The sequence below is a fragment of the Microcaecilia unicolor genome, chromosome 6 (assembly GCF_901765095.1).
Source record: "Microcaecilia unicolor chromosome 6, aMicUni1.1, whole genome shotgun sequence".
NCBI classification, from domain to species: Eukaryota; Metazoa; Chordata; class Amphibia; order Gymnophiona; family Siphonopidae; genus Microcaecilia; species Microcaecilia unicolor.
The window spans coordinates 206858117-206876871 of record NC_044036.1 but is presented as its reverse complement, the minus strand read 5'-3'; the positions used below and the strand labels follow the sequence as shown (position 1 = coordinate 206876871).

The window sequence follows — 18755 nt, the reverse complement described above, 5'->3', positions numbered from 1 at the left end:
TCCTCTATTGCCTCAGGTACAAACTTAGAATACAAAATAAGCCCTCCAGGGACAGGGAAATACCTACTGTGCTTGAATGTAACTCACTTTTGAACTACTGCTAGAAAAAAGTGAGCCAGAAAAAAAAGATAGAAGTAAAAACAAAGCCAAGTGCCAAAAAAGCTGGCACTTTACTAGATTTTAATTCTGCTGAAGATTTAATTAACATTAAAGACTAGATTCAGCAAATCATGCTGAAAAATCAGTGTTGAAAAAATTATGCATTGGATGGTATTCTATAAAGAGCATCTACACTTTATAGAATAGCGCCAAAGCGCCTAATCCGTGCCTAACATAAGTCGCCTGCATTTATATCTGCTGAAAGCAGGTGCAAATGCCAGTGCCTAAATTAGATGCAGATCAGATGTAGTCTATAAGAATGAATATAACTTATAAGAATGCCCCCGAAGCGCACTAAAAAAAATACGCATCCTAGGATTTACATGCGGATTGCTATAAAATATGATCCTCATGTAAATCCCAATTAAGGCCAATTAACACCAATAATTAGTGCTGATTGGTTCATTAATCAATTAAGTTGTGTGCACAAATCGGCAATGCGTACTCATTTGTGCACTTAATTTTAGTCAGCATTACAGAGTCCAGGGGTAAAAGTACTTACTTCTACATTTTACCATAGGGTTTACTTCTTTCCATTCGCCATTCAAGCATTTCCATAATATACGCCCAACTTTTATGTATCCAGGTCGACATAAGTAGGTTGCCTCAGTTCCATGGGGGTAGGATTCCTTATCCCATTCACCAACAAGTTCTGCTATTGGGATACTATCGGGTGGTCCACATTCTGCTATATAAAATAAAAGACACTAAGTTTAGTCAGTAAGAATGATGGAGCAATGCTTTGTTAATGTTATGTATTGATTTTATATATTGTTTTAGTTAGTTGTGTTATGTCATGGGTTTGTCTCTATTTGTTCTGTTGTAATTGATGTGTGATTATTTCATTGTACTTTAAGCTTCATGTTTTTGTTTTCTGTACATCACCAAGGGGCCCTTTTACTAAGCTGCGTTAGGTGTTAACACACACCTAACACAGTAAAAAATGGAGTATTGTGGGAATGTGTATGCGATAACCACACCCTAAAAAATATTTTCCTTTTTTTGTGGAGGCGTGTCAGGAGCAGAGATTGGGCATACTGTACTAACAGTTAGCATATCTACATTACCACACACTAACTGGTTAGTGCACAGATAATGCAGGAGCCCTTGCTGTCTACAAAATAGGTGGAAGTAAGTGCTCATGTGGTAATTTTTAAAAATAGCCATGCTCTAATGGCAACATTAGTGTATGGCAACTAATGCAGAAAATAGAATATCAGGGTTTTTAGGGCCATGGTAAAAATGGCCTTAGCACACGGTAAAGACCTACCTAAGACCTATTTTTACCACAGCTTAGCAAAAGGAGCCCCAAGTGACATTTTTTAATTTGATGACAAAAAATGAATTTAAATAAAGAAACCAAACCCATTCAATAAAGTTATTCTCAGAAGCCAAATAAAGAATGCAGTGCCATGCCAATGGAAATTTTAGTTGAGTATTATAGATGTGAGAATTAAAGTGCATTGAACATCCTTATAAAAGGAATCCAGTATAAAGACAATCCTTTAACTAAAATAGAACCCCATCAAGGAATAAGAGGGAATAACTGGCATATTAGCAGGTTTGGTATGCTAAATGCAATAAATGATTTGTGCAAAATGTAACAATAACAGTTGTAAATTTCAAATACTGACATATACCAATTTCTACATTATAAATTCACAAAACAAATAAAAAAAAATTTTTATTAAAGAAAATCAGATTTTGCCATATTATTGGACTAACTTAGCATTTTATCTACATAGGGGGGATAGTATCAACATGGACTACCATTAAGATGGGTTATTTTACCACTAACATGCTTTTTTTAGTGTAGTGCCCCGTATCCCCAAGAGCTGACTCTGACATACAATTAGAGAGTTGCACAGGGACAAAAATCTAACCCATCCCCATCGAAATCTAACCCTTCCCCATCCATCCCTGTGGGTAATCTAACAGTCCCCGCCCGTTCCCATGGGAATACTAGTAAAAGTAACATAAATCATTTTCTTCCATACGCTGCTAAGACAGCAGATGTAAAGATCAGCACATGACCCAAAGCAGTCCAAATTCCAAAACAGGTAAAGTCAGAAACAACACAGTTTATAACTAATTGTTCAGCCACCCTTAGGATTCACCTTTGGGTTTAAAAAGCAAAACCATGTGCATTTAAGGACTGGATAAATTAATTAAAACAAAGTTTAAATCAAATGTCCTTAATATGTAATACTTGGTAGCAATAACAATGATGGAATATTCACATAGCAAGCATCCTAAGGCAACAGATTTATTTTCTACTGAACATAATTAACTTTGTATGAACTTGGCAGTTAATAATGTGCTGAACTGGACAATGATGGCATATTTAGTCTGTTGCTGGACAAAACTTCTGCATAAAGGAAGTCCTGCTCTCATTATTCAATACCTCTCTATGAAAAAGTAGTAATAAAAAAGGCAAGTGTATTTTTATAATATACCACTGCATTCCACAAAACAAAAGGAACAAGTTCCCACATGCCATCTTTTTCTTTTGATGTAGGCATAGGAAAAAAACGATTTTAAATGTTCCCAGGTTTCAACCTAATTCATGTTTAATGTGCGATATAAATGTCATAAATAAGTAAATAGATAAATAGAAACTTGAATGTTGAGCACCTGATTCTCATAACATGATGTCTGTTTTTGTGGCCCTTTACCTTGAGAAATAAATTTCTGCACTAATATTACTACTACTACTACTATTTAGCATTTCTATAGCGCTACAAGGCATACGCAGCGCTGCACAAACATAGAAGAAAGACAGTCCCTGCTCAAAGAGCTTACAATCTAATAGACAAAAAATAAAGTAAGCAAATCAAATCAATTAATGTGTATGGGAAGGAAGAGAGGAGGGTAGGTGGAGGCAAGTGGTTACGAGTCAAAAGCAATGTTAAAGAGGTGGGCTTTCAGTCTAGATTTAAAGGTGGCCAAGGATGGGGCAAGATGTAGGGGCTCAGGAAGTTTATTCCAGGTGTAGGGTGCAACGAGACAGAAGGCGCGAAGTCTGGAGTTGGCAGTAGTGGAGAAGGGAACAGATAAGAAGGATTTATCCATGGAGCGGAGTGCACGGGAAGGGGTGTAGGGATGGATGAGTGTGGAGAGATACTGGGGAGCAGCAGAGTGAGTACATTTATAGGTTAGTAGAAGAAGTTTGAACAGGATGCAAAAACGGATAGGGAGCCAGTGAAGCGACTTGAGGAGAGGGGTAGTATGAGTAAAGCGACCCTGGCGGAAGACGAGACGGGCAGCAGAGTTTTGAACTGACTGGAGAGGGGAGAGGTGACTAAGTGGGAGGCCAGCAAGAAGCAGATTACAGTAGTCTAAACGAGAGGTGACAAGGGTGTGGATGAGGGTTTTGGTAGAGTGCTCGGAAAGAAAGGGGCGGATTTTACGGATGTTGTAAAGAAAGAAACGACAGGTCTTGGCAATCTGCTGGATATGAGCAGAGAAGGAGAGAGAAGAGTCAAAGATGACCCCAAGGTTTCAGCTGAGGAGACAGGGAGAATGAGAGAGCCATCAACAGAAATAGAAAACGGGGGGGAGCGGGAAGGTGGGTTTGGGGGGGGGGAATATAATATGCTAGGGTATCCCTATAACCAGCCCCTCGAAATGACACACGGATTATTATTTATTACAAATTACTACTCTATGAAAAGTTATTCTGTTATTATACTTCCTCTGTGTACATCCGTATACTGCACAAGCCAGTATGTTTAAAATATATAAGTGAGATGTTTAAAATATATAAGTGAGATTAAATAAAAATGACACCAACAATAAACATGGATGCAGCAGCTCATAGGAAAAATTCTAGACTTGGTCCTTAGTGGAGCGCATGATCTGGTGAGGAACGTTATGGTGCTGGGGCCACTTGATAACACTGATCATAATATGATCAGTTTTGATATCAACCTTGAAGTAACTGTACACAGAAAGTCAAATACGTTAGCGTTTAACTTTAAAAAAGGAGACTATGATAAAATGAGAAGAACGGTAGAAAAAAACTTAGGGGGGCAACTGAGAGAGTAAAAACTGTACAACAGGCGTGGACGCTGTTCAAAAATACCATCCTGGAGGCCCAGGCCATACATATTCCATGAATTAGAAAAGAAAGACGGAAGTCCAAAAGACAGCTGGCCTGGTTGAAAAGTGAGGTGAAGGAAGCTATTAGGGCTAAAAGAAACGCCTTCAGAAAATGGAAGAAGGAACCGTCTGAAAATAACAAGAAGCAGCATAAGGAATGTCAAAGCAAATGCAAGGCGCAGATAAAGAAGGCCAAGTGGGATTACGAAAAAAAGATAGCATTAGAGGCAAAAAACATAGTAAAAAAGTTTTTCGGTATATTAAAAGCAGGAAGCCGGCAAAAGAATCGGTTGGGCCGCTGGATGACCGAGGGGTAAAAGGGGCGATCAAGGAAGACAAAGACTTAGCAGAGAGACTGAATGAATTCTTTGCTTCGGTCTTCACCGAGGAAGATTTGGGTGGGATACTGGTGTCGGAAATGGTATTTCAAGCGGACGAGTCGGAGAAACTTACTGACTTCACGGTAAACCTGAAGGACGTAATGGGGCAGTTCAGCAAACTGAAAAGTAGCAAATCTCCTGGACCGGATGGTATTCATCCTAGAGTACTAATAGAACTGAAAAATGAGCTTGCGGAGCTACTGCTAGTGATATGCAACTTATCCTTAAAATCAAGCGTGGTACCGGAAGATTGGAGGGTGGCCAATGTAACGCCGATTTTTAAAAAAGGCTCCAGGGGAGATCCGGGAAATTATAGACCGGTGAGTCTGACGTCAGTGCCGGGGAAAATGGTAGAGGCTATTATTAAAAACAAAATTACAGAGCACATCCGAGGACATGGATTACTGAGACCAAGTCAGCACGGCTTTTGTGTGGGGAAATCTTGCCTGACCAATTTACTTCAATTCTTTGAAGGAGTAAACAAACATGTGGACAAAGGAGAACCAGTTGATATTGTGTATCTGGATTTTCAAAAGGCGTTTGACAAGGTACCTCATGAAAGGCTACAGAGGAAATTAGAGGGTCATGGGATAGGAGGAAATGTCCTATTGTGGATTAAAAACTGGTTGAAAGATAGGAAACAGAGAGTGGGGTTAAATGGTCAGTATTCACAATGGAGAAGGGTAGTTAGTGGGGTTCCTCAGGGGTCTGTGCTAGGACCGCTGCTTTTTAATATATTTATAAATGATTTAGAGATGGGAGTAACTAGCGAGGTAATTAAATTTGCTGATGACACAAAGTTATTCAAAGTTGTTAAATCGCGACAGGATTGTGAAAAATTACAAGAGGACCTTACGAGACTGGGAGACTGGGCGGCTAAATGGCAGATGACGTTTAATGTGAGCAAGTGCAAGGTGATGCATGTGGGAAAAAAGAACCCGAATTATAGCTATGTCATGCAAGGTTCCACGTTAGGAGTTACAGACCAAGAAAGGGATCTGAGTGTCATCGTCGATAATACGCTGAAACCTTCTGCTCAGTGTGCTGCTGCGACTAGGAAAGCGAATAGAATGTTGGGTATTATTAGGAAAGGTATGGAAAACAGGTGTGAGGATGTTATGCCGTTGTATCGCTCCATGGTGCGACCACACCTTGAGTATTGTGTTCAATTCTGGTCGCCGCATCTCAAGAAAGATATAGTAGAATTGGAAAAGGTGCAGCGAAGGGCGACTAAAATGATAGCAGGGATGGGACGACTTCCCTATGAAGAAAGATTAAGGAGGCTAGGGCTATTCAGCTTGGAGAAGAGACGGCTGAGGGGAGACATGATAGAGGTATATAAAATAATGAGTGGAGTGGAACAGGTGGATGTGAAGCGTCTGTTCACGAATTCCAAAAATACTAGGACTAGGGGGCATGCGATGAAACTACAGTGTAGTAAATTTAAAACAAATCGGAGAAAGTATTTCTTCACCCAATGTATAATTAAACTCTAGAATTCGTTGCCGGAGAAAGTGGTGAAGGCAGTTAGCTTAGCAGAGTTTAAAAAGGGGTTGGACGGTTTCCTAAAGGACAAGTCCATAAACCGCTACTAAATGGACTTGGGAAAAATCCACAATTCCAGGAATAACATGTATAGAATGTGTGTACGTTTGGGAAGCTTGCCAGGTGCCCTTGGCCTGGATTGGCCGCTGTCGTGGACAGGATGCTGGGCTCGATGGACCCTTGGTCTTTTCCCAGTGTGGCATTACTTATGTACTTATAGGTTTGCTTGCTTTGTTTTGAGTGTATGGCGATGATGGCTGTGCAAGGAAGGGGAAACAGAGGCTCACCTAAATGGCTTCAACTTTTTATCATCCTGACTCCATCCATCCACCTCCTCTCTGGCCCTGGGTGCCCTTCTGTCACATACCTCAAGGCATCCTGGTGGTCTAATGCCTTCTTTGGGGCAGGAAAGATCCCCACATTTTCCTGCCCGCTGCTGTGGTGCTGATCCTCTCGATTAGGGTTACCATATTTTATCCCCCCAAAAGGAGGACACATGCCCCGCCCCTTTCATGCCCCGCCCCCTTTCAGCCAGGCTGTTGGGTTTGCCCACTAGGTATGTGGCTCTGAGAACTATCCTATTCTAGACAACTCATTGGAACATCTGGACAGCCTCCTGACACATAGGGTATAATCCGGTACCCCGCTGCTTGTTTGTGTAATACATTGCAACCTGATTGTTTGAATGAGTACAATTTAGTTGAAAAACCAATCTCTGAAAGCCTTTAGAACTTTCCACATTGCCCATACGCAGTGGTGTGCTGGAGCCGGCTCGCTCCGGCTCGCAAGATCCAGTTGTTAAATTTTCTTCGGACTTGCGAGCCGGTTGTTAAAATGGGCGAGCCGGCTCTCCTCCCTCCCTCATGGCCGGTCCAACCCGACACGGTAAGCATGGCAGGGGGTGCCATGTTTACCGCCACTTATCTGCCCACCCTGGTGCCCTCTTCTTCCCCCAAGGATCATTTTTATTTAAAATTTACCTAACCTCCGTGAACCGTCTGTCCGTCACTGGAAGCGCTCCTCCCCTCCCGAGTACCGACGTCTCTAGCAGAAGCTTCCTGATTCGTTCATTCTCACAATGAGAATGAACGAATCAGGAAGCTTCTGCTAAAGACATCGGGACTCAGGAGGGGAGGAGTGCTTCCAGTGACAGACGGACGGACGGACGGATGGAGGTTAGGTAAATTTAAAATAAAAATGATCCTTGGGGGGAGAAGAGGGCACCAGGACGGACAGGCAGGCAGGCAGTTGGACATGGGAGCAGGAGGGCAAGGGAGAGAGGACCCTCTGGACATGGATGGCAGGGCTCAGGGAGAGAGGGTAATTGCTGGATAGGGATGAATGGAGGGGGCAAGGGACAGAGGAGCATGGATGGGCATGGATTGGGAGGGCAGGGCTCAGGGAGAGAGGGGAATTGCTGGATAGGGATGAATGGAGGGGGCAGGGGACAGATGGGCATGGATGGATATGGATTGCAGGGCAGGGCTCAGGGAGAGAGGGGAATTGCTGGATAGGGATGAATGGAGGGGGCAGGGGACAGAGGAGCATGGATGGGCATGGGTTGGGAGGGCAGGGTTCAGGGAGAGAGGGGAATTGCTGGATAGGGATGAATGGAGGGGGCAGGGGACAGATGGGCATGGATGGATATGGATTGCAGGGCAGGGCTCAGGGAGAGAGGGGAATTGCTGGATAGGGATGAATGGAGGGGGCAGGGGACAGATGGGCATGGATGGGAGGGCAGGGCTCAGGGAGAGAGGAGAAATTGCTGGACATAGAGGGGAGGGAAGAGAGATGAAGGAGATGAAATGAGGGAAAAGGAAGAGAGGAGAAAAACTGCACATGGATGAAGAAAATAGGCAGAAGCTGAGGACCAGAAATGAAGAAGGAAGGAGGAAAGGAAAGAAATAAATGGAAAGGAAGCCCTGGAAATGGAGTTAAGAGGACAGATAGCAGCAGAATCGGATACTGGGCCAGCATGATCAGAAAAACAGTCACCAGACAACAAAGGTAGAAAAAAATCATTTTATTTTCATTATAGTGTTTGGAATATGTTCACTTTGAGAATCAGGTGCTAAACATTAAAAGTTTATATTTATTTACTTATTTATGGCATTTTATTGCACATTAAACATGAATTAGATTGGAACCTGGGATCATTTAATTTTTTTTTCCTGGAGTAATGCATTGCTCCCCCAGGCTCTCTCCCCGGCTATAGCCAGCTCTGCAATTTGGGGGGATGCAGAGGGGAGAGAGCCTGTTGTTAAACATGTACCAGCACACCACTGCCCATACATCCAGAAGGTTGATGTGAAGATCTGTTTCCTGAGCTGACCAAGAACCTTGAGTGTGAAGCCCATCCAAGTGAGCTCCCCACCTGAGGTGGGATGCATCCATTATTAGCACCCTCTGGGGCTGAGCAATTTGGAATGGAAGTCCCATGGTCAAATTTAATCGAATTGTCCACTAGAGGAGGGTCTCAACCAACTCCGGTATTACCCGGATGACATCCGGCAGATGCTTGGAGGCCTGACACCACTGGGAAGCTAGGGTCCACTGGGCAGTTCTTATGTGAGGACATGTCAAGGGAGTGACATGTACAGTGGAGGCCATCCTGCTTATTTTCGAAGGAGAAGGGCGCCCATCTTCCGACACAAATTGGGAGATGGGCGTCCTTCTCCTAAGGTCGCCCAAATCGGCATAATCGAAAGCCAATTTTGGGCGTCCTCAACCGCTTTCCATTGCGGAGATGACCAAAGTTCAAGGGGGCATGTCGGCAGTGTACAGAAGGCGGGGCGTGGGCGTGGTTAACAGATGGGCGTCCTCGGCCGATAATGGGAAAATGAAGGGCGTCCCTGACAATCATTTGGCTGACTTTACTTGGTCCATTTTTTTCATGACCAAGCATCAAAAAGGTGCCCAAACTGACCAGATGACCATCAGAGGAAATCGGGGATGACCTCCCTTGACTTCCCCAGTGGTCACTAACCACTTCCCACCCCGAAAAAAAACAACTTCAAAACTATTTGTCTTTTTAGAGTATGTTCCATCGCTATGCCTCCGTCCCTGCGACGGCAGTTGAGGATGTCCAAAATGTGGATGTTTCTGTGAGAAGGACATCCATGCCTTTGCTATGCCTCTGACACCTTTTTATTTATTTATTTGGATTTTGGATCACAAGTAGCAGCAGTGGAATTTGAACCGGTTAACTCTGGATTGCAAGACCAGTGCTCTAACCATTAGGTCACTCTGCCATGCCTCCAGTCTACTCCCTTGAAATTTGGCCATCCCTGTGGGGGGGGGGGGGGGGGGGGCAATATGCAGGTCCCTGGGGGAGGGAGGTATGTGTGTGTCAGCGGAGGCATAACGAAGGTGTGGACGTCCTTCTTTCAAACATTTTGGATGTCCTCAACTGCCCCCCCACAGGGATGGCCCCGGTAGGATTACTATACGGCTCCAGAAAAAGGAGGACAGATTGATCCAGTCTGGGTTTTACTTCTATTGCTTTCAATGGAAGCAAAACCTGGATTGGATCAATGTGTCCTCCTTTTTCTGGAGCCATATGGTAACCTTGCCCCGACTGAATATCGACTTGGATCCACATAAATAGAAGCAAATGTTCTGATTCCCCCCTCCCTCCTCCCTGGTCTTAATCCCCCTTTCCTTTCCCCTCCTCAAGTGAAATCAAGGCTTGATCCAAGCCCCCCCCCCCCCCCCTACACACACACACCCTTCCTTATAGGCTCCCTCAGGCCTACCTTGAATCTCCTTGGTCGTTTAGGGAGGATTGTGCAGGCAAGGTCAAAGTCTACTCACTCCTGCCCATTATGGGTCTGGCCTCAAAATGGCTGGTGGGACCCCTAGCAGCAATCTTATGGCATCATTCCTGCCCTTTGAACCCTCCCAGACCACCAGGAAAATGAGGGGAGGCCTATGCGGGTAGAGCGGTGGGGGTCTTAGATCTGGTCTGGATTTGTCTTCAGTGGAGGTGGGGGGAGAACTGAGAACCAGGGAGAAACCTAAAAGCTCCCATATCACTACCAAGAAGTTAATTGGGCTCTGGCTAGAGTTACCATATGGCTCCAGAAAAGTTGATCCAGTCCTAGTTTTGCTTTCATCGAAAGCAATGGGAAGTAAAACCCAGACTGGCTCAATCTGTCCGCCTTCTTCTGGAGCCATATGGTAACCCTAGCTCTGACCAATATTCAGACCAGAGCCTAATTAACTCAGTGGCTGAAGTTAGCACAGCCTTTTTGCTGACCTAACTTTAGCCGCTTACTTAATCAGTTAGCAGTCTGATTATTGCCACTAAGTGGCTAAATACTGGCTTTTCCAAGGCTCCACCCCAACTTCATCCACCATCCACCCAGCACTTACCAGACAGTGCAGGGACAGATAGTGCTGATATTTAGCGGCACTGTCGTTAAATGCCACTGAATATCAGCAATTAGGTGGCCACAAGCAATTTAAATCGCTTTGAACATCGAGTGGCTAATTACTAATAACCCAGGTTCACAGTTAGATACCCCCTATTGATAACATCCCCTTTTAGTATGCTGTCTATTACTGTTCCAAGAAGGTCCTTTAAGTTCCGCTATAACATTGTTGTAGATGGATTTGGCCAGTAAAACAAATCTGAGGAGCCCGTTTACTAAATGAAGTAGCAAGAGTTAACAATTAGAGCTGACATTGCAGTTAGCGTGTGCTGATTCACATGCTAACTGAATAGCCCTTTATAGAGCAGAAATATGGGCAAGTTAGCAGAGATGAAGGAATAGGCTCACAGGACAAATCCCTCCTCTCTGTTCCCTTCTCCACCATCGCCAACTCCAGGCTCCGCCCTTTCTGCCTTGCCTCTCCCTATGCTTGGAATAAACTTCCTCAGCCCATACGCCAAGCCCCCTCCCTGCCCATCTTCAAATCCTTGCTCAAAGCCCATCTCTTCAATGTCACCTTCGGCACCTAACCATTTCACCTCTACCCAGGAATCTAGACTGCCCCAATTTGACTGTCCGCACATACTGTCCATTAGATTGTAAGCTGACTTCACATGTTGTCCATTAGATTGTAAGCTCCTTTGAGCAGGGACTGTCCTTCTTTGTTAATTGTACAGCGCTGCGTAACCCTAGTAGCGCTTTAGAAATGTTAAATAGTAGTAGTAATAGGCATGGGTTGCGCATTACAGTCATTTACTCAATGCTGCTGTTGCTGCTGTAGTGTGGATGCACTTAATACTGTCAATACATTTATCATGTGTTTTCTGTTTCATATACAGTAGACACAGCAGTAGGCAATATTTATACACTGGCAGTTTATCAACATAAAACCATACAAGTAAAACATATTGAGGTAAATATTCAGCTGGCGGCGGTCAGCATTCTTTTTTGGTCTCTGCCAGCATTATGCCCGAATATTCAATAAAGCTTTTGTTGTAGCTTTCTCCATTCTCAGGCAGTCCTGCCTCTTCTTACATTGGTTACACATTGCCTGGGAGATTACCATTCCCATTCAAGCAACCATACAATCAGTTTAAAGCCTGTGGGAGTGCTGCATGGCCTACACCAATCTAGTACATAAGTATATAACATAAGTATTTCCATACTGGGACAGACCAAGGGTCCATCAAGCCCAGCATCTTGTTTCCAACAGTGGCCAATCCAGGTCACAAATACCTGGCAAGAGCCCCAAAAAAATTACAAAACATTTTATGCTGCTTATCCCAGAAATAAGCAGTGGATTTTCCCCAAGTCCATTTTAATAATGGTCTATGGAAGCTGTCCAAACGTTTTTTAACCCCCGCTAAGCTAACTGCCTTTACTACATTCTCTGGCAACAAATTCCAGAGATTAATTACACGTTGAGTGAAGAGAAATTTTCTCAGATTCGTTTTAAATATACTACTTTGTAGCTTCATTGAATGCCCCCTAGTCCTAGTATTTTTGGAAAGAGAAAACAGACGCTTCACATCTACCCTGTCCACTCCACTCATTATTTTATAGACCTCTATCATACCTCCCTTCAGCAGCCTTTTCTCCAAGCTTAAGAGCCCTAGCTGCTTTAGCCTTTCCTCATAGGAAAGTCGCCCCATCCCCTTTATCATTTTCGTCGCCCTTCTCTGCACCTTTTCTAATTCCACTATATCTTTTTTGAGATGCGGTGACCAGAATTGAACACAATATTTGAGGTGTGGTCGCACCATGGAGCAATACAAAGGCATTATAATGTCCTCATTTTTGTTTTCCGTTCCTTTCCTAATGTAAGCCCCCTAGTCCCATGAGCTGACTCTGTCTTACATGTAACTGAATAGGATTTAAGTGCGTCACCGGTGGCCTGCAACGATTACCTCAGACACAGTACTCATGTAAAGACAAAGGGGAAAGCGTCATTAACAAACTAACCTCATCTCAAATTCCAAAAAAACTTGAAAAGAAAAATAAGTGAAAATGTAGAGAAAAGGTGTTACATTCCAAAGGAAAAATTTGCAAGTACTTATATACAGGATAATGAATAGATGGCCAACTGAAAGTTTAACAGAATATGTTTATTCCACAGCTCACTGAGTGGCTCTTCCTCAGTTAGCAGCAAATGCAAATGTCCTGTTTGTACTTTTTGGGTTCCTTTTCTGTGGAACCAGAGGATACGATATTTTTACAACTCATTACTTTCTGCTTCTCAGAAAGATACAGTGATGAAGGCACAGAGCTGCCTCTCTCCTATTATTGTCAGGGTCTGACTCCTAATAACTACTAGGCAGACCGTGTAGCCCTTCAGAAAGTCTGAAAGTTTTTAAATTGACTTTTTTCTGCTTCTGAGAGAGATACAATGAGTCACAGAGCAGTATGATTTGATTTTTCAATTTTTGTATATCTTTTTACATTTCAGCAAAGACCATTCTTTTTTTCTCAAATAGCAATGAATTATTTTCTTTCTCTGAATGCCTGAGAGAAAATGCTGCTGGGTCATTTTCCTGATCTGTTAAGATAAAGCAAGCAGGAAGAGAGTTACTTGGCTGCTTTTCAAAAAGTTTCAACATCACCAGTTACATGCTTTGCCCTTCAGCCTTCTCCTGCTCCCAACATGGTTCTGCTGTATCTGTTCCTATAGATCATGCTTTGCTGCTGAAAATGAACAGCATGAATGAGGATTTAGCAAATTCTACCTTCCCAATCACTTGGTTTGGATAAAGATATAGAACAGGAAATGTCCTCATTTGTATAAAAATTGTTACACATCCATAGTAAATGATGTTCCTTATCTGAGCAAGCATTATAAGATATGTTTCATACGTTTGATGAAATAGAGTGACTGCAATTAATAGTCAATGATTTACAAGCACATTTATTTAACCAAAAGATAACATCAGAGGTATAGCAATCCTTCAATCAATACTTAGTCATAAAAGCTAGGAGTGTTGTTTTTTTTTTAATGGAAGCAAGCCTACAGCCACATACACACAAAGTCTACATTAGGCAATATCTTCCTAATTTTATAAAAGTTACTACAAACTGAGTATGCAAATTTGGGTGCATGCCCAATTTGCACATGCAATTTAATTGAATAAGCTAATTAGCACTGATAATTGACTTGTTAAGAGGTGATTACTAGTACTAACTACATTTAATTGGAATACACGTGCCTAAATTTTACACTTGAGTTCAAAAAGGGGGCACGGACATGGAGGATCATGGACAGAAAGAGGGCATTCCCAAAATTAATGCACAAAGTTATAAAATAAGGGGGAAACATGCCTAATTTAAAGTTTCAGTTGGTGCTAATGGCCACGCCTAAAGTTAATTCCCGGGCGTAAGTGCTATTCTATAAACCACGCCTAACTTTCAGTATGGCTTATAGAATAGCGCTTTTTTAAGCACCAATTTTTTCGGCACCATATATAGAAAACACCCTATGGTGCCATTTGTAAACCTATCAAATCTGACAGAATCAAGTCCTATATAACTCTGTTCAAACCATACTCTATAAAAGTGGAGTGGAGGAGTAGCCTAGTGGTTAGTGCAGGACTTTGATCCTGGGGAACTGGGTTCAATTTCTACTGCAGCTCCTTGTGACTCTGGGCAAGTCACTGGAGTGGCCTAGTGGTTAGGTTGGTGGACTTTGGAACTGAGGAACTGAGTTCAATTCCCACTTCAGGCACAGGCAGCTCCTTGTGACTCTGGGTAAGTCACTTAACCCTCCATTGCCCCAGGTACAAATAAGTACCTGCATACAATATGTAAGCTGCATTGAGCCTGCCATGAGTGGGAATCACGGGGTACAAATGTAACAAAAAAATAACCCTCCCCCTCCATTGCCCCAGATACAAATAAAAATAACTACCTGTATATAGTACGTAAACCACTTTGATTGTAACCACAGAAAGGCAGTATATCAAGTCCCATTCCATTTACCCTAAAAAACAAACAAACTAAAAACTGTAACAAAAAGGAAAGCTAAATTAATGGAGGAAAGCCAAAGCCAGTTTAGTTTGATAAACAACCCTTTTTATCTTCAGAGCCAAATATTTGATGTAGGTCTAATGATTGCTCAACACTGTAACCATGAAATGACAAACTTGTATAAACAATGCATGAATTACTCAAACTAATCATGAGATCAAGATGAGAACAAAAACTGTGAAAGAAAAATTCTCAATTTCTATAAAGGAAAATATCTTATTTTGCATTCTAAGGAAAATACGTAGTTTATTGACCACCTGATGTGTGGTCCTCAACATCTTCCATATTGTATTCATTTATTCTAGAAGCTAGCACCAAATATTGTAAGCTAATGTTAGTGGGTGATCTTAATTTACATTTAGAAACTGATAAAGATAAGGATATCTCTGAATTTCTGTCCTACTTACAGTCCTTACAATTTTATTTGCAACCAAAGGTTCCCACTCATGGAGGGGTTCATTCGCTGTATTGTATCTTTGTGACTGATTTATCATTGATTACCTTTTGTTGACAGGAAACTGTTATTTGGTCTGATCATTTTGTGGCTATTTTACTTTGAATGTATCGTGTTCTGATATTCAGTGTAAATGTTTCAGTCCTCTTGATCCAATTCCTTCATATTTGCTGAAAGATCCTCCTGTTGACTTACTAGATTGGCTTGTTGAATTCATTAATTCTGCATTGGAAATGGGATGGTTTTGTAGAGATATAGGCCATATTGTTTTGACACCTATATTGAAACAACTTGACAGCGATTCATCCTTAGTGTCCAATTTTAGACCCATGGAGGGGCATAATTGAACAAAAACGTCTATCTCCATGGGCGTTTATCTCCGAGAACGGGTCCGTGAAGGGGCGGACCGAACTGTATTTTCGGAAAAAATAGACGTCCATGTTTTATTCAACAATTTGTGAGCTGGGCGTTTTTGATTTTCAGTGATAATGGAAAATGAAAGCGCCCAGCTAAAAAACGAATAAATCCAAGGCATTTGTTCGTGGGAGGGGCCAGAATTCGTAGTGCACTGGTCCCCCTCACATGCCAGGACACCAACCGGGCACCCTAGGGGGCACTTTTACAAAAACAAAAAAAAAGGTAAAAGAGCTCCCATGTGCATAGCACCCTTCCCTTGGGTGTTGAGCCTCCCAAATCCCCCTCAAAACCCACCGCCCACAAGTCTACACCATTACTATAGCCCTAAGGGGTGAAGGGGGGCACCTACATGTGGGTACAGTGGGTTTGGGGGGCGGTTCGGAGGGCTCCCATTTACCACCACAAGTGTAACAGGTGGGGGGGGGATGGGCCTGGGTCCACCTGCCTGAAGTCCACTGCACCCCCTAATAACTGCTCCAGTGACCTGCATACTGCTGCCAGGGAGGTGGGTATGACATTTGAGAGTGAAAATAAAAAGTTGTGAAACGGCATATTTTGTGGTGGGAGGGGGTTTGCGACCACTGGGGGAGTCAGGGGAGGTCATCCCCGATTCCCTCCAGTGGTCATCTGGTCATTTAGGGCACTTTTTGGGGCCTTATTTGTGGAAAAACAGGGTCCAGGAAAAGTGCCCTAAATTCTCGCTAAAAACGCATACTTTTTTCCATTATCGGCGAAAGGCGCCCATCTCTGATCGGCCGATAACCACGCCCCAGTTCCGCCTTCACCACGCCTTTGACACGCCTCCATCAACTTTGTCCGCATCCGCGACGGAGTGCAGTTGAAAACGTCCAAATTCGGCTTTCGATTATACTGCTTTATTCATTTTTGTGAGATAAACGTCTATCTCCCGATTTGGGTCGCAATATAGGCGTTTTTCTTTTTCAATTATAAGCTGGATAGTGTCACGTCTGTGGTCGTGACCCCTCTCAGGCTTACCTTATTTCTGGTGGTCAGCTTCTAAGCTGGTTTTTGTCTGTTCTTCCTGAGTTAGCTCTGTCTCTGTCTCTGTGTGCTGGCTGCTTCCAGCATGGCTCTGATTGCTCCACTGTGCTGCACCTGTGTATGTTGAGCCTCTCTATGCTTCAGTATGATTTCTGCCTGCTTCTTGGTCTGTGCTCCCCTCGCCCTCTGGTGGCCAGAACCGGTGCTGCCATAGACTGTTTTGCTGTCCCTACCCGTTCCAGGCTTCAGCCAAGTCCGGTCCGGATCTTCCAGGCTGCCAGACTTATCTTTCTTGTTTGTGCCTGAACAGCACTCGTAGTTGCCTTGGGATTGCTGCAGCTGAGCCTCAGGTGCTGATGGGATTTATTAATCACCTAGAAACTTCTGTGTTGGCCTTTGCATCGTCTAAGGTCCCTGGTATGTGGGTGTGCTCTGTGCATGTCTGCCTAGTCCAGTTTATTGTCTGAGATTCTTGCCTGATTCTAGTCTAGTCTTTGTGTAGTTTATCTTGTACTGTATTGCTTGTTTCCCAGTCTTGTTTCTTGTTTGTATTTCTCTGTCTAGTTCTTGGTTGTCTGTGTTTCTTGTTTAGTGGCTGCCTGGCAGCTTTCAGTTCTGTCTCTTACCTGTCTGTGTTTCCTTTTTTTGTGGCTGCTTTGCAGCTTTCAGTCCTGACCCTTTAGCCTGTCCATTTCCTGCCTTGCTGCCCATGTATATTCTTTTCCCCTCTGACCCTCAGTCCTTGTTCAGCCTAGTTGGTATCCAGTGCCTGCCCTGTCCGGTAAGTCCTTCCGGCCGCCTACACCCAGGGGCTCAACTCCTGGGGAAGGGTGGTCAAGTGCAGGTGAAGTCTAGCTGTCCCTGTCAGAGTGCTGCCTTGTCTCTGGTGTGGGGTGGTTTTGCCTGCCGCTGCCGCTCCTCGGCAGCCGCCCAAGGGCTCACGAACCTAGTTTCTGCCTTGAAAACGTGACACATAGCTAATATTCTATTTCTCGCAAAACTTCATGAATTTGTAGTGGGATCATAACTGACTAAGTACATAGATGATAATGATCTTTTACATAGTCCTCAGCATGGCATTTGACCACTTCTTAGTATGGAGACATTATTGCTGCTTTTGACATCTGAAGTGAGCCGTGTTTTGTGTAGAGGTGGGGAAATGGTTGATAAATGGTGGAAATTGTTGCAGTTTGATATTTCTGCTGCCTTTGACACAGTTAATCATGATATCCTAATGAATATGCTGTCAGAATTTGGTTTTCATGGTACTGTCCTCAACTGGTTTAGTTCTTGTTTTGAGGAATAGATAGTACTTACTGTTTAAGGATGGTTATTACTCATCTTCATGGGAATCCCCTTGCAGAGATCCCCAGGGCTTTCCTATCTCTCCACTTCTGTATAACTTGCGCATGATATCTGTTGGTTGAATTTTGCTGAATCCCGGTGAGCTTATTTTCTCTTATGCTGATGATAATTTTATCTTAGTCCCTATTGATCAGGTTGCAGATTCTGTTTTTTTCAGGGATTACAAACTGCATAAACAGGGTTAAAGATTGGTCAGCTCAATTTAAACTTAAACTCAATGCAGACAAAGCTAAGGTCTTATTTATTTATTTATTTGTTTGTTTATTGCATTTGTATCCCACATTTTCCCACCTCTTTGCAGGCTCAATGTGGCTTACATCAAGAAAGGTGGAAATATATTAGAAAATAGACATTTAGTGTTACAGAAGGATCTTGGGCAACATGATAATGATAAAACATGATAGAAGTATAACAAGCAGATATTGTAAGACAGTTCTGAATATATGTGGAGGAGTTGTGTATATTCACATTGCTTGATCTTTGTGGTATGCTTTGTTAAAGAGATGGGTCTTCAATAGTTTGCGGAAGATCGTTAGTTCGTAAATCGTTTTTAAGTTGTGCAGCAATGCATTCCATAACTGTGTGCTCAAGTAGGTAAAGTTTGACGCATGCATTACTTTGTATTTTAGAACTTTGCAGTTAGGGAAGTGCAGATTAAGGAATGTGCTGGATGATCTTTTGGCATTCCTGGGTGGTAGGTCTATCAGGTCTGACATGTAGGCTGGTGCATCTCCGTGAATGATTTTGTGGACTAGGGAGCATATTTTGAACGTGATGCGTTCTTTAAGTGGGAGCCAGTGTAGTTTTTCTCGTAGGGATTTCTCTTCAGACCTTGAAAAAAATTCCTCAGTTAATTTTAAGAGATGATGGATCAGTACTAAA

The 18755-nt window shown here is 43.0% G+C and overlaps 1 protein-coding gene across 10 annotated transcripts in view; it reads right to left on the bottom strand.

The window, feature by feature from the left end:
- Positions 1–18755, bottom strand: part of CFH (complement factor H) — a 463465-nt gene that overhangs the window by 419096 nt on the left and 25614 nt on the right. For 7 of the 10 annotated variants that reach the window (XM_030205903.1, XM_030205897.1, XM_030205902.1 and 4 more), the window contains exon 2: positions 662–847. The exons of 2 other annotated variants lie outside the window; for them this stretch is intronic. In XM_030205903.1, the coding sequence (XP_030061763.1) occupies positions 662–847 (186 nt within the window). The remainder of the gene's footprint in view (positions 1–661; positions 848–18755) is intronic. One more of the 10 variants, XM_030205898.1, reaches the window with a different exon arrangement.